The sequence below is a fragment of the Pezoporus wallicus genome, unplaced genomic scaffold (assembly GCF_028554395.1).
Source record: "Pezoporus wallicus isolate ANWC-B61680 ecotype Strahan unplaced genomic scaffold, APGP_CSIRO_Pwel_v1 contig_15, whole genome shotgun sequence".
NCBI lineage: Eukaryota > Metazoa > Chordata > Aves > Psittaciformes > Psittacidae > Pezoporus > Pezoporus wallicus.
The window spans coordinates 49,348-75,564 of record NW_026642870.1 but is presented as its reverse complement, the minus strand read 5'-3'; the positions used below and the strand labels follow the sequence as shown (position 1 = coordinate 75,564).

The 26,217-nt window shown below is 42.3% G+C and overlaps 1 protein-coding gene across 14 annotated transcripts in view; it reads left to right on the top strand.

The window, feature by feature from the left end:
* YEATS2 (YEATS domain containing 2) overlaps positions 1-21,355 on the top strand; it is a 44,116-nt gene extending 22,761 nt beyond the window's left edge. For 11 of the 14 annotated variants that reach the window (XM_057432973.1, XM_057432971.1, XM_057432969.1 and 8 more), the window contains 17 exons: positions 1,014-1,187; positions 2,398-2,656; positions 3,409-3,570; positions 5,095-5,216; positions 6,277-6,432; positions 7,108-7,281; positions 8,583-8,781; positions 11,360-11,491; positions 11,750-11,839; positions 12,824-12,935; positions 14,090-14,163; positions 14,829-14,908; positions 15,872-16,073; positions 17,298-17,524; positions 18,680-18,754; positions 20,167-20,240; positions 21,094-21,355. In XM_057432973.1, coding sequence (XP_057288956.1) covers positions 1,014-1,187; positions 2,398-2,656; positions 3,409-3,570; positions 5,095-5,216; positions 6,277-6,432; positions 7,108-7,281; positions 8,583-8,781; positions 11,360-11,491; positions 11,750-11,839; positions 12,824-12,935; positions 14,090-14,163; positions 14,829-14,908; positions 15,872-16,073; positions 17,298-17,524; positions 18,680-18,754; positions 20,167-20,240; positions 21,094-21,202 — 2,421 coding nt within the window. In that variant the 3' untranslated portion in view covers positions 21,203-21,355. Of the gene's footprint in view, positions 1-1,013; positions 1,188-2,397; positions 2,657-3,408; positions 3,571-5,094; positions 5,217-6,276; positions 6,433-7,107; positions 7,282-8,582; positions 8,782-11,359; positions 11,492-11,749; positions 11,840-12,823; positions 12,936-14,089; positions 14,164-14,828; positions 14,909-15,871; positions 16,074-17,297; positions 17,525-18,679; positions 18,755-20,166; positions 20,241-21,093 lie in introns of those variants that run through there. The other 3 variants (XM_057432965.1, XR_008975322.1, XR_008975323.1) reach the window with 3 other exon arrangements.
* The last annotated feature ends 4,862 nt before the right edge of the window (positions 21,356-26,217 follow it).

The window sequence follows — 26,217 nt, the reverse complement described above, 5'->3', positions numbered from 1 at the left end:
CTGTTGTGCCTGGACAAGGAGCCCAGTAGTGCCATTTCATGCTGACTTGTGCTACAAATCATCTAACTTCCAGTGCATGTAAAACTGTTACTGGAACCAATGTGTTCTGCTGTTCCCCTGGGGCTCTACTGAACCTATGATCTTTTCTTTTTATCATCTTCTCTTTCATCCTTTCTTGTTTTTCTTTGAATCATTATTGCATTGAGAGTAGTATTTTAAAAGCTATTGGCAGTGGGATACAGTAAAAGTAAACTGCAGTAGATCTGTCAGGAACTTCTGAAAAAATGATACTGTGATTTCTGAATCTCAAATGCTGCTTCTGAGTATGTATCCTTAAATGTTACCATCTGGAATTTAAATTTGTCTCTGGCAAGATTAGGTGATCCAAGTAAAAGGTGGAAATATGATTCCTACCACTTTCAGTACTTACTGCAACCTAAAGCAAAAAAAAACCACAACCTAGCCTTTCTGGAGTTGCTGCTCTTAAGGATTAGATTTAGGGCGTGTCCCAGAGGAACGTAAAACATATACGCAAGAGAATAATGTTGGCTATAATAAGACACAGTATCTGTAGCTATACTCTCGCTTGTAATTTGGCAGGGTAGAAGAGAATAATGAGGTTTAGAACGTGTTCTGAGCAGGAAGGTGCTTAGGAAATTGAAACCTTAAGGTGTTGTGGCTTTGTGCCCATATGCGAGGCCTGAAGAAGTCAGGTGTAGCCAAATCTGTTGTTAGTATGACTAGTAGTTGTAACATTACTAGCAATATCTCTGATTCTCTAATTTTTATAAGCATGTCTCAAATCTGGAATACTTTCTAGAGCAACCACACACACATACTTGTGTTTTGGAAGTAGCTCTCATCTTGGACCTGAGTTAGAGTCCGTCTGGTGGTAAGAACCATATCTGAGTTTACTGACTGTTGTATGCCTTTCTTGCGGACAGATTGCTCCAGAAGTGATCCCTAGTGATTTAAGGTGTTTGCTTTCCTTACTATTTCTTTCTATTTAATAGGTGATAATAAAGCAGGAGCCAGGAGAGCTGCCCCAGCAACCCCAACTACCAGTGACAGGGACAACCACACAGTCCTCTGTGCAGCAGTATGTCACTGTCAAAGGGAGCCACATGTTAGCCTTGTCACCGCAGAAGTCAGTTGTGAGCACGGGCGAGGGGACAGTGCAGTCTAAGGTATGAGGTACTTGGGTATCTTTATGTGGTGTAAGCTGTCTGTCTTGTGGTTTTATTGCAACACCTAATGTTTTTTTTCAGGGGTTGTATGGTTACTTCTGTCTTAGACCCAGGCAGCACCACTGTAGTTAGCTGGTTTCCCCATGTGCACAGAGAGGCTCATATCATGCTTACTTGTAGCCCTTCAAAAGGGAGCGGGGTGAGCAGACACTGTTGCATTGCATTCTGTACACAGAACATCTCCCACTTCTGTCTAACCCATTGCAACAGTGGGGTTGGGGTGGTTTTGAACTGGAGCTTGTTGACCCACAAAGTTGACTGCCATCAGTAGCTCTTGCTGAAATTCACCCAGGTCTTTTTGTAAGAGGAGGCAAATACTTTCCTTGGACTGTTGGCCTACAACAAAGAAGGACAGGACAAATAGGGAGTGGGGTGGAGGCTGAGCCAGAACTAGCATTAGGTGAAAGCAGTCCTACTTGAGTGGCCACTCAAGTGTTTTGCTGTAGGAGTCTGTGCCACTGCAGTGCTGCTGTGACAGGAGTGACACAGCTTCTGAGAAGGTGCAGTAACTGTGCAGTGACAAGATGATGTGTCAGAAATTATCTCCATTCTTGCCTGTTTCCATTGTAGAGTGAAATCACATGGCAAACATAAGAAACTACATATGGAGCTTTCACTTTTGCATAAGTAAATACATATTTACACTTGCAGCAGTTCATTGTCCTTTTTACTGCCTTATTTGCCTATGCAAGCAGGTATACAAACTCATGTTTCCCTGAAGTTATTGTCAGCACTTAAAACTGAAGCACTCTGTGGGCTCTGCTTTGAGGCCACAGCTTTCCCAGGGAGTCTGTTCCCAGAAATGTGTTGAAACTCAGTTTCTGGATCTCTGTGCTCTGCCAAGGCAAGCTGTATCTTCAGTTGGAATTAAGCCATTGCTTATATATGAGAAAAATGCAAGTGCCCTATAATTTGAATGTACTTAATCTTTTGCGGGTGCTCTGAAATCCTGGTTGTGTTTAACAGTTGATCATTCTACTTGGGATTAGTCTCTTCCCAGTTTAATTTTATTGCTGAATGAAGAGATTTTATACATGACTAGACATGTATGAAGTATCGTGAAATGTCTAGAGATGGAGGTAGTGTCCCAGCTAGAATTCACATGGTTGTTCTTGCCAGCAGTACATCATCCAGTACTTATTTGTTGCAGGTTGTTGGCGTGCCAGTTGGCTCTGCTTTACAGTCGACAGTGAAACAAGCGGTGGCTATAAGTGGTGGCCAGATACTTGTGGCAAAATCAAGCTCTTCAGTAGCAAAGACTGTTGGTCCGAAGCAGGTTGTTACTCAAGGTGTAGCCAAAGCCATTGTAAGCGGAGGTGGAGGGACAATTGTTGCTCAGCCTGTGCAGACTATCACAAAAGCGCAAGTTTCTTCCACAGGTGCTCAGAAAAGTGCCTCTCAAGGTTCAGGTAATTTTCCACCTTGCTAATAGTTCATGATGGGTAGACTTTGAGGCTTTATAATGATTTCTTTAACTGCAAAATAACTATGTGTGATATGAAAAAGTTCAAAGTAAGTAGAGAAGTCTGTAGGGAAATTCAGGCTGAGATCAGTAAAGAAAATGTCAACTCATTATCTGTAAGGGGGAAGAGCAAGTGCAAGTATTATAAAACATGCAGTGTTCAGAGTGGAGATCAGACAGATATGCTGGGGAACGTGCTAATAGACTTTCATCGAGCCATGTCTCTCTCTTTTGCTCAGCGTTGTGTCCCTTGGATGCTCAAAGAGCCCCACATAAATCCAACCAACAAGAGCCAAACTGTCTTCGTTGCATCTTCACATGTTCCTGAGTGTTTATAGTTACAGGAGTAAGAGCAGAATCATCCTGCTTGCTTCTGCACACAGCTTTAGCTGAGCATGTTAGCTTAGGCTCTGGACTGTTTGCAAGGTGTTGTAACCTTGTGGAGTAAGCCTGTAGGTCCCATGGCTGTGCTCCTTCAGCCCGCAGCCATAAGTGGTGCTACATGCAGAGAAGTCTCTTTTCAGGCCTACTCCAGAGTCTGTGCATTGCTGGGGGAGTTAATCTCCAGTTAGGCCAGCTAAGTATGGATTATCAAAGGCTAGGGGCATGTCACTCCTAGTACTGTCATGCTGTGCAGATTTCAATGCATACTACTTTCTGCAAGCAGTAGTTATATTTCTTCTTATTCTTTCTTTCTAGTGATGGCTACACTGCAGTTACCAGCCACCAACCTGGCGAACTTGGCAAACTTACCACCAGGCACCAAACTGTACCTCACCACCAACAGCAAGAATCCTTCTGGAAAAGGAAAACTGCTTCTGATACCCCAAGGAGCCATCTTGCGAGCCACGAATAATGCTAGTTAGTCTTGCAGGGAAATCTAATGAGTTAAATAATGTAATCACTGCATAATTAATATGTTTGGTATTTTTGCTGTAAAGCATCCTGGTATTGTGGAAGTCAGTAATAGGGTGGGGTTTCTTTGATCACAGCAACACAGTATGTGGTGCTTTTTAAGACTGAGATCTCACAAGTGTCTTCTGTTTTCAATTAAACTGCTTTACATGCAGTGCTCTCAATGTCTGTCTGTGCTGAAGGCAGACAGTGCAATTTTCCTCAAAATTCAGGGAAGGGTTGTCTTTAACTCTTCCTTTGTGATGTAGAACTGAGATGAATTTGAATGTAGTTGAAAAAGCAATTAATAGCTAATGGAGTGATTCCCTGGAGAAACCAGAAACATAAGAAGCTGACTTTGAAAAGGATGAGATACTGTATCTGGAATGAGGGAAAGAAATTGTTCTGAATATTGATAAAAGGTTTGGCCCCAGGCTGTAGAGAGCAGCAGAAACACTTAGGTTTTGTCAATGGCCTTGTGAATCAAACTTGCGGGGGAATAACCTGAAGAGTAACATTGCTAAAATAGTTCTGATGGGCAATACTTTGTTTATAGTTTGCTGTTGCTATAGGGAAAGAATAATGCAGGTTTGGACTGTGTAGATGAAGTTTTGTTGTGAGCCTTCTGCAGAATGCTCCTTTTGAGGCTGGAGGTTGGGGTGGGAAATGGATTGGTGTAAACTTTCTGCTCCCAGTCCTGATACTGGCAGTGAGGAAGAGGTGGTATTCAGCTTAACATATAAGGCTGTAAATATTAGCAGCATAGCAATAGAGTGGATGTCACTGAAGAAGTAGATGCCCATGGTGAGGGTATTTTGGGGCTGTAGAACTTGTGATGGAAGCCCCATTGCTTGAGATTTAGAGAAGCAGCTGGGTCAGTCCAACTTTGACAAGGAAATAATCTCCCAGGTGTCAAGGAAGAGCGAATACGTGTGATTTTTATGACAGAGCCATAAGTACTTTTTTTTTACTCTTAATGAGAGACTGCAAAAAAGACAGTGTTCCTTCTGGTGGTAGAACAATAGCTTATGTGTCACTGCAAGTTACTACTGCTTGGTATTGGCGATCTCATATTCTGTTAACAAAATCGTATTGGAACAGCCAATGAAAGTAAAATTAGTAAGCCAGTGGGACTTTTGTTTCTAGGGCTTTTGCTGCAGATTCATTACCTGCAAAAGACTGATGAAAAGACTATTCATCTGTTAGACAGCATTTTCTTTTGATAGAAAATGCAAAACTGCCTGAAATGAGCTTTGCTTAGCCACCAGTTGTCCTTATTTCACCCATAACTCCTTTCATTCGTGGTGTTCACTGAGCTATAAGAAAACACAGCAGTACATCTGAACAGTACTGGGCAATAATGTTACTCAGCGGCAAAACATGGCAGCAAATGTCTTGTAAAATGTTTTCAATTACTTGTATATACAGGAGTGCTTTATCAGCTGATGGTGTCTGGTTACCGAAGGGTCAGGCCTCTTCTTCTGGTTATAGGTCTCCAGTCTGGTTCTTCCACAAATAGTGGAGGAGGAGGAGGAACAACAACCCAAAGCACAAGCAGTAACTTGTCACAGCACCTCACCTATACATCCTACATCCTGAAGCAGACACCCCAGGTCAGTGGCATAAGCATCTCAGTTGAAGTAGATTGACATTTCAGGCTGCGATGGTGTTTGGTGGATATCCTTTGGTTCTGTAGTATGTGAAACATACTTGGACTATGGAATCTAGATCCTCTCTGACAGCCTTTGCACCTTATCCTTCTGCCGGCCACCTGCTTTACTACTTGCTGTTGCTATTGGCACATCTCTGCCCCTCCCCTTGCAGGTCATACCCTCATGGTCCCTTGCAGGCTGAGAAAGCAGCACTGAATAAGGCCAGGGTAAGCAGTGGAGGGAGAAGCAATGAGAGTGCCTGGTGGCAGAGCTGCAAAGTTCACTGAAATGAGAGGTGGTGTGACAGAGCTATCTTACACAGTTAAGATTTGTAAGAGTTGAAGGACAGCATGAAAAAGAGAATAAAGGAGTTACTGGAGTGAAACAGCAAGGCTAAGAAAGAGAAATAAGGAGACAGAAGATTGTGAAGGGATCCATATGTGACAGTGGGTGAATGAAGCCTCTGAAGGGTAACAACTGAATAGTGAAGTGAAGCAGGAAGGGTGTCAAGGTCTCAGGTGGTAGGTTACAGAGTGCACACCTCCAGGTGTCACTGTCATTTCTGCATGCTGAGCTCTTGAGTATATAGTTTTTGTGGGGGAACTAAATACATTTTGAAGTGAAAGGCTGACAGAATGTCTCGATTTCTCTCTTATTTCCTTTTGCCTAGCCTAGCAGCAGCCTCTGATCTTGCATGCTAAGCAGCATTTGTCACAAAGAGTAAACCTGAATAGCATAAAGTGCTAAATTGTGATAGATGCCTCTGACAATACAGGAAACTGATTGTGGCTTTTTCACCCTTCCCTCGCATCAGGAAATGTTCTTCTGTACCAATAAGAGAAGGCTGTGTCCAGCTCTTACTGCAGAAGCATCCAATGTAATTAGCAGTGCCTTGTTTTAGAAGATGAAATACTGTTGCATTATAGTTACGGGGTTTTATATTGTATTGACGCGCATATATTTCTGTTGACTCTTAATTGTGTTTCCAAGTGCTGACCTCCTTAACTTATTTGTGGAGTAGGGCACCTTTCTGGTTGGCCAACCTTCTCCTCAGAGTTCTGGGAAGCAGCTGACTCCAGCTTCAGTTGTTCAGGGCAGTGTAGGAGTTGGAACATCTTCCACACAAGGACAAGCCCTGAAAGTTATAACTGGACAGAAAACAGCTCTATTTACACAGGTAATGTGCTAATGTTGTGGCTAGGAACCACAGACACCCATTATGAGGGTGTTGCCTTTTGTAGTTGTTTGGGGTTTGTACAATTATGATGCTGGCTGTGCTACAATGAGGAAAGCCCATGAAGGCCTACTTATATATACAGATACTGGACCACAGTTTTTCAGCTTTATTCCTGTTCTTGGAGTGGGTGAAGTTTAAGGCTGGGTTGCTAGTTTGTAAATGTATTCTGGGATTTCTTAGTGAAATGGAATTAGAGAAGTGAACACAGTCATGTACCAAAATATTGCTTAAATATTTGAGTCTTAGAAATGGGTCCTCTGCTAAAGCTCTTAAAAACTTTTGGGGTTTGGTATCCAGCAAAGGTCCTTCTTTTAAAAACTACCAAGTGGTCCTGATAAAATTCAAACTCCCCAAGAATACATGTAATTGATTATCCAAAATTCAAGATTGATGGGCATATTTTTGCAAAGTCAGCAGCTTGATAAAGTTGATTCCCAAGGTGACAAATTTGTTACAGCTGTTATTGTGCATTTTGCCTGTTTGAAAAGTCCTTTGAAGATATTTTTCAGTAATGTAAAAAGCATTTGTCCTGTTTGTTGTTGATGAGCTTTAAGGAATTTTTAAAAATTCCAAACAAGTACAGCTTTTTCCTTAGGCTGAATTCTTTTTCCAAAGGCTGCAGCCAGTGGACAGACGTCACTGGTGAAAATATCGGATGGGTCTATAAAAACAGTGCCTGCTTCATCTCAGCTCTCCAAACCTGGCACCACTGTGTTGAGGGTATCAGGAGGTGTCATCACCACAGCTGCTGCTCCTGCCATGGCCCTTCCCACAAATGGGGTGGCCCAGGTGAGAAAGAACATCACCGGTGTTCTGCGATACTGCTCTCTAGCCAGTATAATCCCCAGGAAAGGAATTCTGCTCCCCCCCCCCGCCTTGGTATTCTTGTCAGTCAGCATTGCTGTTGGGTCTGCTCTTATTTGTGTACCAGCATAGTGCATGCAACTGGTTTTCAGCTGGGTTGTTTGCTGTTTGGCATAAAGTACTATCTGTGAAGAAACAAGGGGAGAAGCAAAACTGAAACTTGCACTTTCTTGCTTTTAATGTTAAATGTTAAAATTCAGGTTGGCAGGGAAAGCTTTATCTGAAACAGCTTTTGCAATCATAGAGATCAGATTTTTGGGGCTACACAGCTTTCAAACACCACATCTGCTGCTGCCACAGAAATTTGAAGAAGAATGTGGAAGGCCTGAAGCCAGCAAGCCAGTGAAAGCCAGCAGTAACTAGACTGTAGATCTCTCCTCTCAGGTCACAGACTCTCCACAGTGTTTAGTGCCCCATCTGCTATCAGCAGATTTCACTGGCAGTGGCCGGAGTTCCTGATCCGTTAGTGCTGACTGTGTTCAAAGGATGTCACTCCTCACCACCCCAAGGGAGTCTTAAGAGTGCAGCCTTTGGAATGAGGTGCTTCAGCAGAGAGTGAGCTTGGAAGCAAAATGTTTTCAATTCCTAGAGCAAATGCTCGTGCGCGTTGATGCAGGTTTTCTGCGGGTTCGAGTTGACGGGATGGGGAGGAAGCAGCAAAAAGTAGAGTGTATAGTTCCCTCAGAGGGTTCCCCCAGCCTCGCTGCTTTTGCCTGTTGGGAGGCAAAGATTAAACAAGAGGAGAGTTGATGCCATGCTGTCATCAGAGAGGGCTGAATACTGGAACACGCAGCATGCATAGATGAAGATGGTAAAATTTGTGTTAAATGCTACTCAGTGTTTGTACAGCTCTTGGTGAAGCCGCAGAGAGAAAAATTTTCCATCCAACCTCCTTATCCCAAACTTCTTTTCTGTTTGTCTACTGATACTTCCAGATTTCTAGGCAGCAGGGAAATATGAAACATTCCTGGGTCAAATTTATCATCTGGAGTTCTACCTGCTTGCTGATGTTAAGGGATGGTGGCTGTAGATGCTATCTTGTGGTAGTAGTTCCTGAGCATGCTGTTTCTGCTCAAAACAGCCTCCATTCTATACGTGCTCTTGTTGTATATGGGCTTTTGGGTATGTGCTTGAGAGCCTCTTGCTTCTTAATGATTGATAGATAAACATTTAGTTTTGCTACTTCTAAGTATTGCTTTGTTGTGTTTATTGCCTCTTTTATACAGCAAATAGATAATGTAGGTTCCAGTTCATTATCTTCTGGACCTCCTGCAGCAAAGACATCTGGACAGCAGCACCAAATCTGTATAAGCCAGAGCCAGTCTACTTCATCAGTAGTGAATAAGACTGCTACTTCCACTGTTGTAAGTGTTGCTTCTCTGATGACTACACCAACGCCTGTAACTGGAAAAGCTGCAGTATCAGGTATTAAAAGCCTTTCATGCTCTTCCTATAGGAATTTAAAATCCAGGTGCGAGTTCTTCAGATGCTATTTGCAAATGAGACTATATTCTTCCATTTACAGCATTTGTGAATTCGTTAAAGTCAAGTCATGCTTTCTAAAACATATCTTATTAGCATAACTTTTGGCTTAGCCACAGAGATGTCTTAAGTAATTTGGCATCCTATCACGTCAGTGCATTGACTGTAGCTGTTACAAATAACAGCACAAGTTGCTCATTGGTATTGGAGAGGGATTGTAGTTTTCTTGCCAAGTTCTCATTAGAAGATGCAGTTTGCCTGTTCAAGAGCAGTGTGCCACTGAATGCTGAAACTATCAAGGTACCAGCAATGCTGCAGACTTGATTATTGTAAAAGTGAAACTCCACTGAAGTTGGAGAAGGTGCGTGAGCGGAAGTTGGCTCTGAGGCTTTGCATCTGTTCTCCTTTGGCCTGGAAAGGAGAGAGGTGTTGATTAGGGTGAACTGAAGGCTTTGAAGTCAAAATCAGTAAGTACAGAGGGGTGGGCTGGATCTTCAATGTTTTGAGTTAATGAAGATAAATTACCTTTATGTAGAGGGGAGTTTTTCTTACTCAGTTTTATTGTCTTCCGCTGTCTTTTGTGTCATGAAGAGCAAATACAGCAGGTTTGAGTATTACAGGTTAAACTGGTAAATTTTAATTTTGACTAACTGCTGGCATGTGTTGTTCACTTGAAGTGGCCTCTTACTGAGTGGAAACAGAGTAAAAATACAGAGAAGAGAAAATAAGTGACACTGAGCTTATTTGACAGTATTTTTTTAAATGGGCTCTTCTTGGTTCCTGTGTACAGTCTTCCAAATGCCTCCTTTTTCATCACTCTAGTTTTGAGTTTCGAGTTGAGTGTTTTCCTCTTTGGAAACAAAGCAGCAAGGGTTTTGTCTGTGGAAAATATGCCGTTCTACGTATCTTTTTGGATTAGAACTCCCATGTAGATACAAAAATGTTGTCTAGATTTTGGGGTGGTTTTTGTAACCCGACTTTGTAATGAAAAACAGTTTCTTAAAGAATCCCGATAGAAGCACTGTGGCTGTAAAACATGTTATTTCCATGTAAAAAGACCCCAACAAATCAAACAACAAAAAAACCCAGACAACAACAACAAAACTGTGTTAAATTTCTGAAGCTTTATTATTAAAGGCAGCTCTTCAAAAAGAATATCGTATTTTCCCTTGTTTTGCAACAAACCATGTCTCCCACCCATCAGGCTAATAGGGTGTGTGGAAAATGTCCCTTCTTGCTTGCCTGCTGTTTGGGTCGCTTGCTGTCCTATCCAGACACATCTGTGCGTCACACCCAAATGAATTGGGAATGCTGGGTTAGCTTTCTTTCCTGGAGGTGAAAGTCTGCATGATTAGTGCTATTTATCTTTCAAACCCAAGAGACATCTTTGGCAGACCTGGCATGTCTCATACTTGGAAGGCAGCTGTGTTTCTTAAACACAGCTAATAATAAAAAATGAAGAGAATGGCAACTTTATCGCAAAACAAATCGTGAGTATAAAATTACCATTGTGAAACTAAGAAGTCTACTGCTGTCAATGTTCTGAAATAGAAGCCTATTAAATTTCCACAATCTGAAGAAGAGTTAGCTATAGACTGAATACAGTAACAGTTGAAAGTAGGCAGTACCAGTAGGAAAGGGTGGACCTAAGCCCGAATCACTGTATTAGAGTGTTGACTGTGGTGGCTTGGGATGTTATTGCTGTGGAGGAGAGAGCTGGTGGACAGTTGATGAGTACTACTTGCGTATGGCAGTGTGGCACAGCTTGGAGTCATGCTGATTCCCACCAAAGTCACTGAGCACTGCCATTGATAATGCTGTTAGTATTTGAATGTCCTGCTTGTTCTCTAGCCTGTACTTAAAATCAGTGATTTAATTCAGTCCCCGCTTTAATATGCTTCAGAGCTTGGTTGGCCATCCTTATGAATGCATGTTACAGAAAGACACAGGATGCTCAGTTCAGGTGTGTCCTTCATCAGACTTGCTGTGGAGCCTTGGGCTTGTCACTTGTTTAAAACATGGTTGGGTGTGCTCTGCTGGCTACAGTGGATGCTGCTGAGCTGAACTGCAGAGATGTATGCAGCATATGGATACCTCAGTAAGAGTGGCCGTAAGTGCAGCGGCGCTGTAGTTCACTGGCTTAGTAGACTCTTGAGCATAAGGTCTTGTTCTGACAAGGGTATTCCCCTCTGTGCTGAGCCTGCTTCAGTTGAAAGGTTTGTGTTACACCGAGTTTTGCTTAAGATTACGTAGGTCATTAGGAAACTTGCTTCACAAATTATCAGAGTACTGTGCAGCATGTAATACTGTGCACCCTGTGGTGTGCGCACACACACACACAGTATTTTAGCAATCATTTGTGTCAGTAAAACCTTGTCTGACAGTTCACTGAACTGTAGCATGTTAAGAGGGTGGCAGTGCTAGCTTACGTGCCACCCTGGTTCAGGCAGAGAGGGAAGTAGCTGGAGATAAGCTAAAAGGTGTGTTTCATTTAACGTTTTGTCTTCCGTTCTTCTTGCAGGGTTGCTAAAAATCCACTCAAATCAGTCTAGTCCACAGCAGGCTGTTCTGACAGTTCCCAGCCAGCTTAAACAGCTCGGTGTAAACACAGCTTCTGGAGGTGTTCAGACAATACTCATGCCTATGAACAAAGGTAAAGGGCAGAGGAGGATGACAGATGGTGTTTGAAACTCCCCTTTGGCACAGGGTAGCTCTTGGTCATTGTTGGCATACATGGTCCAAAGTTAGAGATAGAAGAAAATGTAGCAAGGAAATTCATCCCTAAACTTTGTGCTGCAAAAACGCTGTGTTGCTTCTGAACATGGTTATTTGTCAAAGTGTATGAAATTTTGAAATTTGATATTTCTTTCTCTTCTTTGTTCTTTTTTTTCTCCTTGTTTTTCCTCTTCAGTGATACAGTCACTTACCACCAGCAAAGTTTCAGCTGTCACAGCAGCAAGTACACTTGTCTCTACTCCCACTACAGCATCAATTACTAAAGGTAACAAGGAATTTCTCAGTAAGATAAGCAGTAGAAATTAGCTGGTGCTGCTTTATGCAAGTGGCCTGACTAAGAACATAGACCCTGTGACTGTGAGTTCTTTTATTTCCATTACTAGTAGGGTTCAAATTGAGTAAAAATGGCACCTGGGACCTAGGAAATTAACAGTGACTTCCCCCTCCACAAATCCCAAAGCATAGGCAAATACGGGGAGAAATTAGGGTGTTCTAGAAAGCTCCCATGAGTACTTTAAACATTTATTGTTTCAATCCATATTTGCAAAGGTGCATAGAGCAGCCTGTGCTTAATCACAGTTACTGCTGTCCTCAGAATAGTACTATGGTACTGGGGAATGCTTTCCAGCAGCACTAGATGCAGACAGCACGTGTGCATACTCACAGGGTTAAGATGCACATACAGTGCTTCCCAGAATAACTCACAGTCCAGAGCTGAGAGACTCAAAGTCAGTTCTTGCAGAAGCAGCATGCATCTCTCATCCTAGATGGATGACCAGACTGCCTCACTATTCCAGGTTTGGAACGTGTCTCTCTCCCTGCTCCTGTCTCACCAGAGTTCTGTCCTAGATGTGAGAAAGTTCACTGATGTCAAAATCAGTGATGTCTTCAAAAAAGTTCTTGCTTTGAAATGTCACTTCTTGTAAAGACTGTTAATGTTGTGTCAGCTCTTTGCTTACAAAGAGGCAGCAGTTTCGATGAGGCAGTCATATACAAAACATCAGCAATTGATTGTGCAGATTTTCTAAACGGGATGAGATGTGAGCGTGTTGAGATTTGGAGAGGGGGAACATGTTCTGGTGGTTTGCTTTCAGTAGAACTGAAAGTCAAATTTGTGTGTGCTTAATAGTGCAAACAACAAATGAAGTAATGTTATCCAAAATCCTTAGTCTTATTGGAGTCTCACAAGATGCTGTTTATCAAGCTGACTGGTACTTTTTGTCTTAAAATGTGTTCTGTTTCTTTGAAGTTAAGATGGAGCCTGATTCAACAGGACAAAACTGCAGTTCTGTGGGTACCCAAGAAGGCCAAGCAGCAGTAAAAACAGAAGAGAGCTCTGAACTTGGGAATTACGTTATCAAGTAATTGTTAATTTCTCTATTAGGATTTCTGATGTTTGAATAGCCAGGGGGAGTGGAGTTGATTCCAGGGATGTGTGCAGTAATGTTAAGCTTGACCTAGATATAAATTATAAAATCTTTTGTCCCATATGCTGCTGTATCAGTACTAATCCTGTTGGGTAGCATTTGTTGCAGACAGTGTTGTAATATTTTCTTTGTCAGTGGACTCACATGCAGGGCTCATGAAAGATTGAAGATCTGCAGTTGTTTTGGTTTTGCTACAATCTGTTATCATCCATCGCTTATGTAATTCCCATTGGCATTGTGTGTCCTTGCTAAGGTCAAAGTGCCCAGTGAAATGCAGGTCAAAAAAGGGGCATCTGAAATAAGTAGAATCGTCTCTCTGCTTGCCTCTCTAGTCTTCTTACTTCTGTGATTACTTAGTATGAGGACTGCCTTGGTTCAGAATTGGAATTAAATGGAGTCGAATTGGAATTAAATGGAGTATTTCTTCACTGGATGCTGTGAAATCTGGTGCCTTGTTCGTGATGCTTTTGCAAGTACTAGTTAGTGTGTTTTAACCAGAACTCCGTTTGCAACATTTTCTCTGCATATCTCTTGTAATGTGTAGGCTGTTTCTTCTGCTCTTGATTCCTCCAGTGGCTGTCTCCATGTTTTGAAAAGTTTTGTTATCCTGACATATCCTTGCAGACATTACCCTAATGGAGAGTGTGTGTGGGAGACAGGGATAAATCTGAAGTAACTACACACTGGAGATTGTCTTAGTTATGAAATAATTAATGAAAAATGCAGCTCTTGCCAGTTAATTACATATGTCTGGCTAACTGAAGTTTACCCAAACTGCAGTATCCCATTTTCCTACAAGAACAGCCTGCACCAATAGGCATGCCTTACCCCTCAAAGTAGTGTTGCAGCTTGTGAGATAATGTAGGGTTTTCTTCCAAGATGCAGCTTCAGCTGTGGACAGTTTGGCAAGGGGAAGGGCTGTTTGAAATACCTTCTGGATTGAGGCATAAGAGTTTATCCTCATGCTGCTATTGCTATAATGCCTTGGGGCTAGGGACTTTCTGCCATGCAGTGATTTTGAAGCCTTTTGCATCTGATTCATTGCTTGCAACGATATTCTTCATTGTGATTCTTTTTATCCCTTGCAGCATAGAATATTTGGAGAACGTCCAGCAGCTTTTAACAGCAGTAGTGAAGAAGGTTCCATTAATTGCTGAAAAAAGTAAGCAGTAAATGAGCAGGCTTTGTTTTCTATTTTCGGTGTATCAACAGAAAGCCTTGCATACTCTATAGCCTAAAAAAAATTGTTAAGAGTTGGAATGAAATGCAGCCATTCTCCTAGAGAGCTTACTGCAGGGGTTATTCTGAAGATGCTTAGAATTAGATTCTTCCAGTAAAGCCAAGTATGTTGCCAGCAGTTATTAACTTTCATCTGGTTTTGGTAGAAATAGATTTTATTTCCTCAATGGCTGCAGGAAGGTTGTCTTTTCCCTGGTTTGTCCTTAATGGATGTACTTTTTCATTCTCTTTGACCAGTAAGACAGACACTTACAGGTCTACATGATAACAGGTTTTCTGGGGGAAAAAGAGGCTTAAAGCAACCTCTAGCTGCAGGTATTTGTGTATGTGACCAATGGGGATGCTGATTTTGAATCCAAAAACCACATAGTCTGCTGCACATACCTGTGTTGTGCTCAGAGAGAGCATAGCATTTGTGAAAGTTTATAGAGTTACAGTCCTTGATCCTGTGAGCATGAAATGCATTGCCCTCTTTCTCTCCACTAAGTAACATTAAAACCAGAATTCATCTTACTTAAAATGTAAGATGAATTCAACTTCCTTCACTTACTCAAAATGTAATACTGGTTTTGACTTTGTGTTTTCTAGGTGAAGATGCAAGCTCTTTTTGTGCCGGTTCAGTGGAACAGTATTACAGCTGGAATATTGGAAAGAGGAGGGCAGCTGAGGTAATCCTCTTCTCCTGTGTTTCATAAACAGCCGTTATGGACACAAGAAGGATTTCTGAATTACGGAACCTTCATTGTTCTTGGCTGATTTGTTTTCTGAAACCTCCTGTCACGTCTTAAATGGAGGCATTTCTTACTGCAGGATGCACTGATTTGTGTGTAGGTAGTGATCCAGTTTATTGTTCAGAGACTTTCTCAAGCAGAAGGGTCTCTGAAGGTCATTTTTCAGTTGATTCAAAGCAAGATGTTTTTGAAGCATTTTTAAAATCTAAATTTCTGCAAACTGTCCTAATAGCACTTTATCCTCATCACTCCTCTGTGGCGTATTACAGTCATTGGAATTTTACCCAACATACTTTGTCTATCTTATCATGTGATTGTGTCTGTTTCCTTCAGGAAGCGAATTGAGGGATCTGACGTAAGTATTGCTGGTGCTGAAATAGATTGTCAGTTCACCCAAGATGAATATTTCAGTTAATCTAGAACTTTTTGTATTGTGGTTGTTATGTTTCTCCGCATATCTTCCTGATTTTGTCATCTTGCTGTGGAGTTTTATGGGTAAGATGCTGAAACTAGTGAGACTCTCTGCTCTTGCCAGCTTAAATGGTTAAAGAGTTTAATCAAAATTTTGAGAAGCCTAGTGGATTTCTTGCAGTATACCATTGTAGGTGTTACTTCGGAGATGTGGCATTTCAAGGCAAGATGTGTCTGGACTTCAGTAAATGTGTGCGTCTCTTTCTTGAGGTTTTCTTTAGATGACAAAGCAGAGTTTAAATGACCTGCCTACAGCTGCCTAATATCAGGATTTAGACCATCTTCCACATTTGTTTTTCCTTGCCTTTCTGACTTCTGAGAAAATCATTTCCTTTTGTTTTTCTTGCAACCCGGATTATTGTTCAGGGCAACAGTCCAGCCTTAAGCATTTTAGCCAGTGTGCTAACCTTTCCCTTTGCTTTGTCACAGTGGCAACGAGCAATGACAGTGAAGAAGATCCTACAAGAAATCATAGAGAAGCACCCCAGGTTTCACAGCATTACACCCCTGAAAACAAAGCACGTGGTGCACTGGTGTCGATGCCATGGCTACACTCCACCTGACCCTGAGACCTTGCAGAATGACGAGGACTCGATTGAAGACGTGCTGACGCAGATAGACAGTGAGCCAGGTGAGTATGGAAGGCCAGAAAGCTCCTTGCTACCAAAGATGCTGTTTATTAAATGGCTCAAGGCTCTGCATGCTCACACATGTGTTGCTTCTTCAAGAGAAGGGGATTTGGGGATTCTTTCTTTGCTTTTAACTTAGCTCACTCTGAAATGACAAAATTTGGAGATGATAAGGGCAAGCCTACAAGTGAGGCTGTGCCTTGTTCTTATCAGTCCTGATGTTTTCTGCAGCCTCTTTTGGGTTTTATTGAGCTTTGGGGCCGTTGGAGGCCAAGCATATATAAACCTTGAGAGAGATGATTCTTGTCCCACAGTGTAATAATTTCTAAGTGGGCACACAAACTAAGCATAGGAGTAATGACATATCTGTCCTTGGGTAAGGATAGCCTCAGTTAAGATTTAACATGCAAACAGTGTAAGTTCAGGTGCAAAAAACGAAAGGGAAAGAAAAACCCAACAAAACTGGCAGCAGTGGTGTGGAGCTCTGTGGGGGTTAATTTACCTCCAAACATGAGGAGAACTGGCCTGTGTGAAGCTTCACATTTTATTATTACAGCTGCTACATTATTCTTCTAGGCATAACTCAGGAATTTCCACAGTCCATTTTAGTGTGTATTAAACATACATATATAATCTGTTTTTCGCAGTTAAGCTCCCTTGTTTCACCTTCAGATAATCCCTTTCCCAAAGCTGAATGTTTTTCTGTTCTGATCATACAGGGATTTGGGTGACATGGTCTAGGGTGAGGCATCCCTGCCCATGGCAGGGGGTTGGAACTGGATGATCTTAAGGTCCTTTCCAATCCAAACCATTCTGTGATTTTATGATTTAAGGTATTTCACAGAAGTGTACGTATTTGCTTATTCTTTGCAAAGTCTGGTGGTGCAGTGCAGTCGCTAAAGGTGGAAAGGAAGCCTACATCCACTTTTTAATATTTTTATCTACCCAACTAGGTTTGTGTTTGTCTTTGAAAAAAAGAATTTGCTTATTGCATAGTTTTCCACTGTAGGTTTTAGTGGCTCATGTTGAGCATGCAGAGAAGAGGTTACTCTTTCTTAATTCCACTGCAGATCTGTCAGTCAATGCCTGTTTGCATTTCTGCTTATCCTTATGTTTGGTCGGAACTACAAAAATAACTTCCAATTACGTTAATTTCTTGCCATATTTTGAGAGTGCATCTGTTTATAAACACCTATCATGTGTTTAATTGATTGCTTCTATTTCAGAATGCCCTTCATCTTACAGCAGTGGTGAGGAGCTGTGCCGAAAACTAGAGGAACTACAGCAGTTTCTGAAACGAGAACCAGAACATGAAGAGGAAGTAGATGTTCTCAACTTCAGCGAGCCTTTAAAAATAAACATTAAGAAAGAACAAGAGGAGAAACAAGAGGAGATGAAGTTCTACTTGGGATCCTTGCCTGCATCAGAGTTTGTGAGGGATGCTGCAGAGAAGGTAAGAAGTGAATCATTAATCTAGTAAGAGCTGTTGTTAAACTAGTTGTAGTCTTACATTTATTTAGTTGCCTTTCCTTCATCTATATGGGCCTCTGGATGCTTTATGGAAATCTTTGTAAATGCCCTGGAAATACTGGACCTTCTGATTCATGACACTCAGCTGGCCACTGCTGGGAGGAGGAAGCGAAGCATGCCAGCTGGGAGGTCTTTTTAGAGTACATGTGTTACAGGGCTTAGTATCAGAAAAGTCATCCTGTCAGGCTAGAAACAAGGGGAAATGAGGGAAGGAGGAGGACTGGTACCAAATTATTCTGTCTCACCACATGAAAGACTGGGACTTGTTTCTTTGACCAGTGCTGTTTAATAGCAGCTTCTGAAAAAGGACTCACGGTAAAGCTTAGGCCACAGCAAACTTCTCTACTGCTTGGATTTCTTCCCCCTGTTCAAGTTGGAGTAAAAGAAAAGGAGAGGGGGGTCTTCTGTCACAGCAGCAGGAAGGACAGGGAGGAGACTGACTCAGCTTGTGGGAAGGAGACAGGAGGAGCAGAAGGAGTTAGCGTGCAGCAGTTCTGAGGGAGAGAAAGGATCTCCCTCTCCACCTGAAATGCTGACATTAAGGGACAGCATTTTGGTTCTGCTTTGTATCTGGTCTATTAGAATCATAGGTGACAAGGGCACACGCATTATGAGAGTGAGACTAGGGGATGAAACAATCTTTCAGTGTGGAACTTTAGTGCCAGGAGTACTGTTTAAAGTGGTTTCAGTTGCCATGGGTGCAGGGAAGATGATGAACAGATGGGTTGAATATATGTACAGTATAGAGTTTCCATTCTCAATTCAGAGGTGCCCAATGCAGCCTGTTTTTTGTGTTGACTTTCTGAAACAAAAGTTGAAACTTGCTTTTGTTTCTTCTGTGTTTTAAAGGCATTTCTGCAGGCTCTTTTAAATATGAAGCCTGAGTTTACACTGCTTGAAAAGTCCTGAACTGTTTGCTTGCTTATTTAACTACCATTTATAATAGACTTTTTTTGTTAATCTCATTCTCATCTAATCTAGTAACATTCTCATCTAATCTAAACCCAGTACAACAAATGTAATATTACAAATGTAATATTTGATATACTGTCTTTATTTCCTCTCTCCCATTTTATAGATAGGGATTTCTTTTCAGCCTGCTGAGGTACAAAAGAATGTTTATGCATCAGTAATAGAAGATATGATTTTAAAGGTAAGAAATAACAATAAAAACATTTCTGTAAGTGTGTTAACCCAGCAATGTAGGAGAAAAAAAAAACAAAACAGACTGTACTTGCTGATATACATTTATCAAATCATGAGATGCACAGTCTGATAATTCTCTTTGTGCATGTATCAGAAGATGTGTAGCTGGCCAGAGAGTTGTATGCTTCTGTGTGTGTTTCCTGCTTTCTACCTGATTTGTTGGCTTGGACACAGAATAGAGATTTTCAGATTCTTCCTACCAGTAAGATACTGACTAATTCTGTAACTTTGAAAATCCCCCTTCCTTTGTCCTACCTTTCCAAACTGGGGGGGGGGGGAAGGGGGTGAGGAATCTGCCAGAGTTCTGTAAGGCTTGATTATTATATACAAGTTCAGATATTTTTTTTCCTGAATAAGGTTCACTTCCTTTTTGCCTGGGTTGTCTGTGGCAGGAAATCGATGGCCTCCTGCAGACGGTAGCAATTCTGCCTTATTTGAGAAACCACTTTTTTATCTGAATCACTTTTGGAAGAACAGAGATGGTTTCTTATCAAAGCTTTGAACAGCATGGAGCTGGGGGCTAACACAGATTGTTTTTAACAGTGCTCTGCTGGATTTGAAGCCAAAGACAATTTCTGGGGTTGTTTATACAGGCTGCTGCTTATCAGAAGATGGGTTTTACAAAAGCTGGTTGATTTCAGGTTGCACGCGTACTCACATGCACACATCTGCTGGGCTCTCTGTTACTTACCATAGATGAACTCAGATAGTAAATTGTTACTATCAGATTGCACCATTATAACTGTAGAGTTATGCCAGCTTTCCTGGGGGAACGTCCCAAAAACCTCTGCTGTAGTCTTAATACAGGCACAGAAAGCCAACAGCCTTAATTAGCTTTTGAGTGAACTTTGATTAAGCCAAGTGTGTAGGGCATACGGCTGCCATCTGCTGCTTGTCCAGGCTGGGAGGTGTTTGTGAAAGTGTCTTGACATAAGCTGGTGACCACAGGGAGTGGTATGTGCTAACAAGGATATACCAGCTCCCAGGAGAATACCCGGAATTTGCTATGTACAAAACAAGCTCTGGTCTGTGAGGCGATGGGCCCTAAATTGCTCTTCGAAGCGCAGGCTCTGAAACATCAGATCCACCCTGCTGTGCACATACTGCTCTGCAGGTCTGGAGAGAAACCAGACTGGACAGTTCCAGTCAGCTCTGTGCATCTATAGGTCTATTTCTTTTTGTTAAATATACTCAGTTGTTATTACTGTGTTAATAAAACTCACTTGGGCATCCGGAACTTTCCCTGCTGGTGGAATACAGGATTGAGGTGACCCAGAATTTCAGCTGCTCTTGCACTGATGCTGAAGCATGTTGCTTTCCTCATTTTGTAATGCTGTCTCCTAATGTCTTTTGGCACAGGCCACTGAACAGCTTATGAGTGATATCCTACGGCAAGCACTTGCTGTGGCATACCAGACAGCACCTCACAACAGGTACAGTACCTTGTTTCCTCTTGGGCCACTTATGCCAGTGCAAAGGGCTGAGTTGCTTGAGAAATTTAGTCAGATTTTGTGTGATCAGACCACATGATGAAGGGAATTTATGAACTATATTCTGTGAGAAGATCCAAGGCTTGTGAGGGGGTTTGTCATTTCCTAGCTCCATAGTGGCAAAGAATGGGTACATAAACAATATTAAAAACTGAGGCAGGAGTCTCTGCTGTTGCCATGCTCAAAGGATGACCAGAGCCATGCTGGAAGGACCTTCTAACTCCTGTCCATCTCATGTTACCATGTAGACAAGTTACCCATGGCCCACCAGAACTTAAAACAACCTAAAGTCTTCTTTATTTTCTCTTTTCTAGCTCAGATACTGAGTGATTTTTATGGTAATGATTAGGCCACGTTTTGACTTTTGTTCAGCAACATGATTTGAGATAGCTTGGAATTGGGAGGAAAAAAAAGTAACACTACAAGAAAATGCTTAGATTAAATATTTACTCATGCAGCATATAAATATTTATATAATATATATTAAACATATGTATTTATGTTATATAGAGGAAAATATACACAGTCTGTGCTACAGAAGCTCAAGGATTAATACTTAAGCACTGGATTTTCCTGTCCTGGTGCCCAAGATGTTTTCCTTAGTCATTCAAGTGGGTTTTTTGTGCTGTGACATTTTAATGCTTGTGCTGTAACACTTGATCTTTTGGTTTGGTTTGGGTTTTTTTAATGGGTCTTCTTTCTTTAATTTATTTTTCCCTAGTAGTTTTCTAAACTTGCTATTTTCTGGACACGTGTCTTTTTATGTATTATAATACCATCTCTGCATTCCCTGCAGGACTCCAAGAGAGATCACAGTGATGAATATTCACAAAGCCATCTGTAATATTCCCTTTCTTGACTTCCTCACAAACAAACACATGAAGATACTAAATGAGGAACAATGAAATAGAGCAAAGAAGGTGCTACAGGAAAGGTGGATTTATGACTGAAGTTGGTTTGACAAATCCAGTATTTCTGTAGGACACATACACGTTTATAACATTGGGCTACTAGATTGTTACCTCCAATTAAAGATGCACCTTAATGCAACAAAATGATGCTCTGTTCCAAATCAAGTTGTTAAATGTCAGTGTTTACTTGGTAAGTGTATGTTCAGTGGCTGAACAAACATTGTCAGTTTGCATCGAGTTGCTAGCTGTGAGAGACTCCACCGGCCTGGTCCCTCTGAGACAGCTGTTTTGATGAGATTGAACATTTTTTCTTAGGAAAGAAATTACACTTTTTGATGCAGTCTGCATAGGAGTTGTTCTTCCCATGCAGTGGGCAGAACAGTTGCTTTGGCACTCTGAATATGAGAGAAGTCAAAGACAACTTTTAAAGGTAGTTACTTGAGTAGATGGGTGAGTTGGTCAGGTAGGTTTAGGTGTGGGTGAGCAGGAGGCTGATGGCTGCAACAAATTCTGGCAGTCCTGCTCCAGCATACAATGTATGTGACTAAGCACACATCAGTAAGCTGGGTAGGCTTATTGTCAGCTTTTTCAGCAAAGTGAATAACCAAATTCCTTGCCTCTAAAGAGGTGCCAGGTGCCACCTTTCTTAGTCATCTCAGAAGGGTAGACTGGCACATGCTCAGTCACCATGAGCAAACCATGGTCAGGCTTGGTAAAACTTGACTGACCACTTGTCCTGCATAGGAAAGGAGGGGAGTGGGGACAGTATTTGTAGGTTTTGACTGGCTGAAACCCTTTCTTTACCCAGTGAGTGCCTCCCCATGCTGCTTGAAGGTTTGGAGTGTTCTGGGGGACAGGTAACAAGCTGTGTTGTAAGGTCATAATGTCTGGACAGCATTGATTGATGATCAGCTTGGATTGTGAAGTGCTAGGGGAGCAGCAGCGCTTTGGCTGAAGTTCTGCTCAACACAGAGAGGCCTGATAGGATCAAAACATCAAAGGTTTGCTGCTTGTAGGGATCTCCTCTGTCTTGACTGCAGGAAGAAGTTCTGCTACTAACCTCGGCACTTAACTGTCTAGGAACATCTCTGATGTAGGAGACATGTCTGCAGCCTGGCTGTGAACACTTCACTGAAGAAGGCTTTGCTGACAACATCCTGACCACCCCACATCCACCACCCCTTTGTCCTTCCCCATGGGTGCTTGCTAGTAGTGTGAATAAGCCATTGTGAAGTTGGTGGGATAACTGTTTGATTGTCATGCTTTCAGGGTGCTTGTTTTGTGAGGCAGTGCTTTCACGTGGTGGAGCATGGGTCAAGCAGCCAGGACTCCAATGCGCTGATCTCAGCTGGGTCTGTGATCTGCTGCATGGCCTTTGATATAATCACTCTGTGCCTCAGTTTCCCCATCTCTGAGCATGGGGAGCAGGATACCTACCTCAAAGGGGTGTACTGAGGCCTCGCTCTTGTTGGTGCCGTGCTTTGACAATACAAAGCCTTTTATAAACATTAAACCACAGTTATCTTTCCTCATCTGGGACAGGAACAGAGGTCTTCAAAATGCTATTTTTTGGTGCTTTTTTTTGGGCTAGAAGACAGGTGATGGTAACATGCAGTACAGATGGTAACTTCAGTGTGCAGGAACTGTGGAAGAGGATGGTTTCAGGTGTCTGAGGATAGTAGCATAGATTTGATGCACTTCTTAAACTGAAGAAGGTACCATGTACCTCAGATGAGATACTGCCTGTCTTTAGCACCATAAGTAAAACTAGGGTCTGCAGGAGGGCCCCTGTTGGTTCATTAGAATTATTAGACAGTTACAGTTCACTTGAATATATGAGTGGCAGAACCTGACCTGTGAATCTAGGAAATGGGACCAGTGGATGAAATCCAAACAGCATTCAGAGATGGACTTAAATGCCCCCTGCATAGGGCACTTCATACGCTCTGGATTCAGAAGATAATCCTGGCTTATTTGGGTGAGCTGAGTGCAGGATTGCCTGCACAAGTAAAGTACCCAGTTTAGCCCTGACACTGGTTTTTCAGCTGAGGTCAGTGTGAAGGAGTAGAGCAGTGGTGATTATAGTTGAGCTCAGTGTTGGGAGTTGGGAGGAATCCAGGTAGCTGTGGAACTGCAGGCCCCACACTTTGCTTGTAGGCTGTACTGAATTCCAAGTCCATAGTGCTGTTGGGCATCCCTGTACACAGCTTTCACAAGAGAGAAGGGCATTTTCAAGATACCTGTCACTATCACTATGGCAGCCTGCAGGTTGTGTGGGAACAGCCCTTTAGGCAGACTCAGTCATGCTAGGATCTTGTGCAATGACACATGCATTTCCAGCCCCTGTCTCCTGTGGATTTTGATATGCCCAGAGCAGCTTTTGAGGATGCAGGAGTTTGTCTTCCAGCCTCTGTTTGCAAATCGTGGCTTCCTTTGCCTGTGTCCTGCTTTACTGTGAGGAATGGAGTTGCAGAGTGAGTCCTGAACCTGGCCCTGAAGCAGGCAAGTAAATACCCCTTCTTCTTAATGGGGTTCTTGCAGTGCAGATCTGTTGCTACGTTTCTGAGCAACCACAGGTTATTCTCCTAGGGGATGCTATATTAATAATATAAAAAGTTTGCTGAAGAAAAATAAACTGTTAAAAGCAGCTAGAAAATAACATATTTGTGTAGTCCTTCAGATATAGGAAATGTTTGCAACAAGTTCTTTGAATTTTGAAAAGGGGTGGGAGAAAAATTTGTCCTTGAAATTCCTGTGGGAATTGCTTGGAGATGAGTTTAGAGGTTGTGGAATTTCATGCACCCGCTCAGGTGTATGTGTGGAACCCTACGGATGGTCCAATGTGTTGAGATGTTATAGTATATTTCTCTGGCTTTCTGAAGAGTCTTGATGCAAGTTAAAAATCTCTTTACAAATATTGCCCCTGTTTGTAATGCTGAGTGTTTAAATCCTTCATGTTATCTGTATTATACTGTATAATTGTGTAAGATACATATGTTTACAATAAATTCTTTATTAGCTGTGCTAAGGTTGTCTTGACTGTCAGCTGTCACTCAAATTTCTCCGAATCCACAGATTTTTGTGTGCTGTGTATATTCTGAATGTCCTAGTTGTGGATTGAAATGGGCAGTTGTGGAATCGAGATGAAGGAAAAGGTAGTTTTTCCCTTTTCTGGTTCCTATAAAAAGCTCTTGGGTTTGGAGGCTGGGGGAAGGGGAGCACAGAGCTCAACAAGCTTAACTCCTCCACAACAGTGAGTATTGGTTGGTGTGGAAGATTGAAAAGCATGGTGCATTGACATTGGCTGGCTGCTGGACACCCACCCTGCTGCTCTTGCTCCCCTTCAGCAGAGCAGGGGTAGAAAATAAGGCTTTTGAGGGTCAGGATAAAAACAAGGACACCTACCAGTTACTGTCACAGACAAAACAGCATGTGGAGGTGCAGGTGTTCACAGCTCTCGGGCATAGTGCATGCAAGAGGCACAAAACTCACTGTCAGCATCCCAACAAGCCTGTGTCAGCAAGTTGGAATGAAACAAGCAGGTTCAGCATGCCCCTGAAGATAGTAAATTATAATGTTTCCAGTGTAAAACCTTCCCTCTTTTAAGTGATGTTTCTTTCTGTGTCAAATAACACCCTTGTTTGTAGTGTGATTCACAGTTGGAAAGCCTTGATGGAGCTGGATGTGAACCCAGAGCAACTGTGAAGAAATGCTAGTGAGAGAGCAGCATTAAAAGCAGTCCTGGTGTTCTGACTCCCTGGAGCCTGCAAAACCTGTGTAGATTTGCCCCCTTCAGAGGAACTTTGTGTGATACCTTTCAGTTTGGCTGAGGCAGGTGCAAAATCAGCTGTGTTGCAGACAGCAGCAGCCAGTTGCATCACCCTGTCCCTTGTAATGGTAAGTACCTGGTTGATCTTCCCTCCATTCATCCCTCCTGTAGTTAGAGCCACTCAATAGTTTGTGAGCCTTTGGCTTTGTCCTGGAAGTATTCTGAGGCATAGTTAAAAGAGCTGGTATCACACTGTCTAGGGAAGCTTGTTGTACCTTCAGTACCTTTTACTCACTGAAACATTCTTGGGAACAACTGTAAAGTGATGGTCTCTCTTAAGGTTCAAAGCTAGCACCGTTTCCCTGTGATCTGTGTGGGATTGCAGAATGAAACCAAGGTGAAATTCTTCCCTGTGAGGGTGCTGAGGCGCTGGCACAGGGTGCCCAGAGAAGCTGTGGCTGCCCCATCCCTGGCAGTGTTCAAGGTCAGATTGGACGGGGCTTGGGGCAACCTGCTCTAGTGGAAGGTGTCCCTGCCTGTGGCAGGAGTTGAAACTGGATGAGCTTTAAGGTCCCTTCCAGCACAAACCTGTCTGGGATTCTGTGAAATGCAAGTTCCTTGTCCCTTTGTGTTAGCAGGGCACACTGTGGGCATCGCTGAAAGGGGATCTTGAGAGCATGGCACCTGCGCCAGAGCAGATTTAGCTCCTATGTGTTCAATAGTGAATGCAGGAAATTGGTATCATTGGTTCATCCTCTTTTCCCATTTGTGTTGATAGACTGCTTGCTGAAGAGTTTGCTTTCCCTTTGAAAATGTTCAGGGAAAATCCCACAAGTGATTATGAATTCTGCAGAGCAACAGCTTTCCTTTGGAAGACACTTGTGTTTTCAAATCAGCAGTTGAGCCACAGCTTGAAATGTGACTTGGGAGCCTTTCTTGCTGCAGAGTCTGTGCCTGCAGATAAGCTTGAGGAGTAAGGAATTGATTGCTGATGGCTGTGACTGCAGTCGGGCATCTCCTCACACCTTAATTGGTGTCTTGTGTGCCTTGCTGTCCTTCACATGCTGCTAGGTAAGAGAAATGCAGGGATCTGCAAGGTTCAATACCCAAGGGTTATTCCCCAAAAAAAATGTTTGGGGAAAGAACCAATAGCCAAAATACATTTTAATTTATTAAATTAAATCCAGTCATTTTGATAAAATACAAGCTTATTGTATTATGAGTTTGTTTACAACTGCAT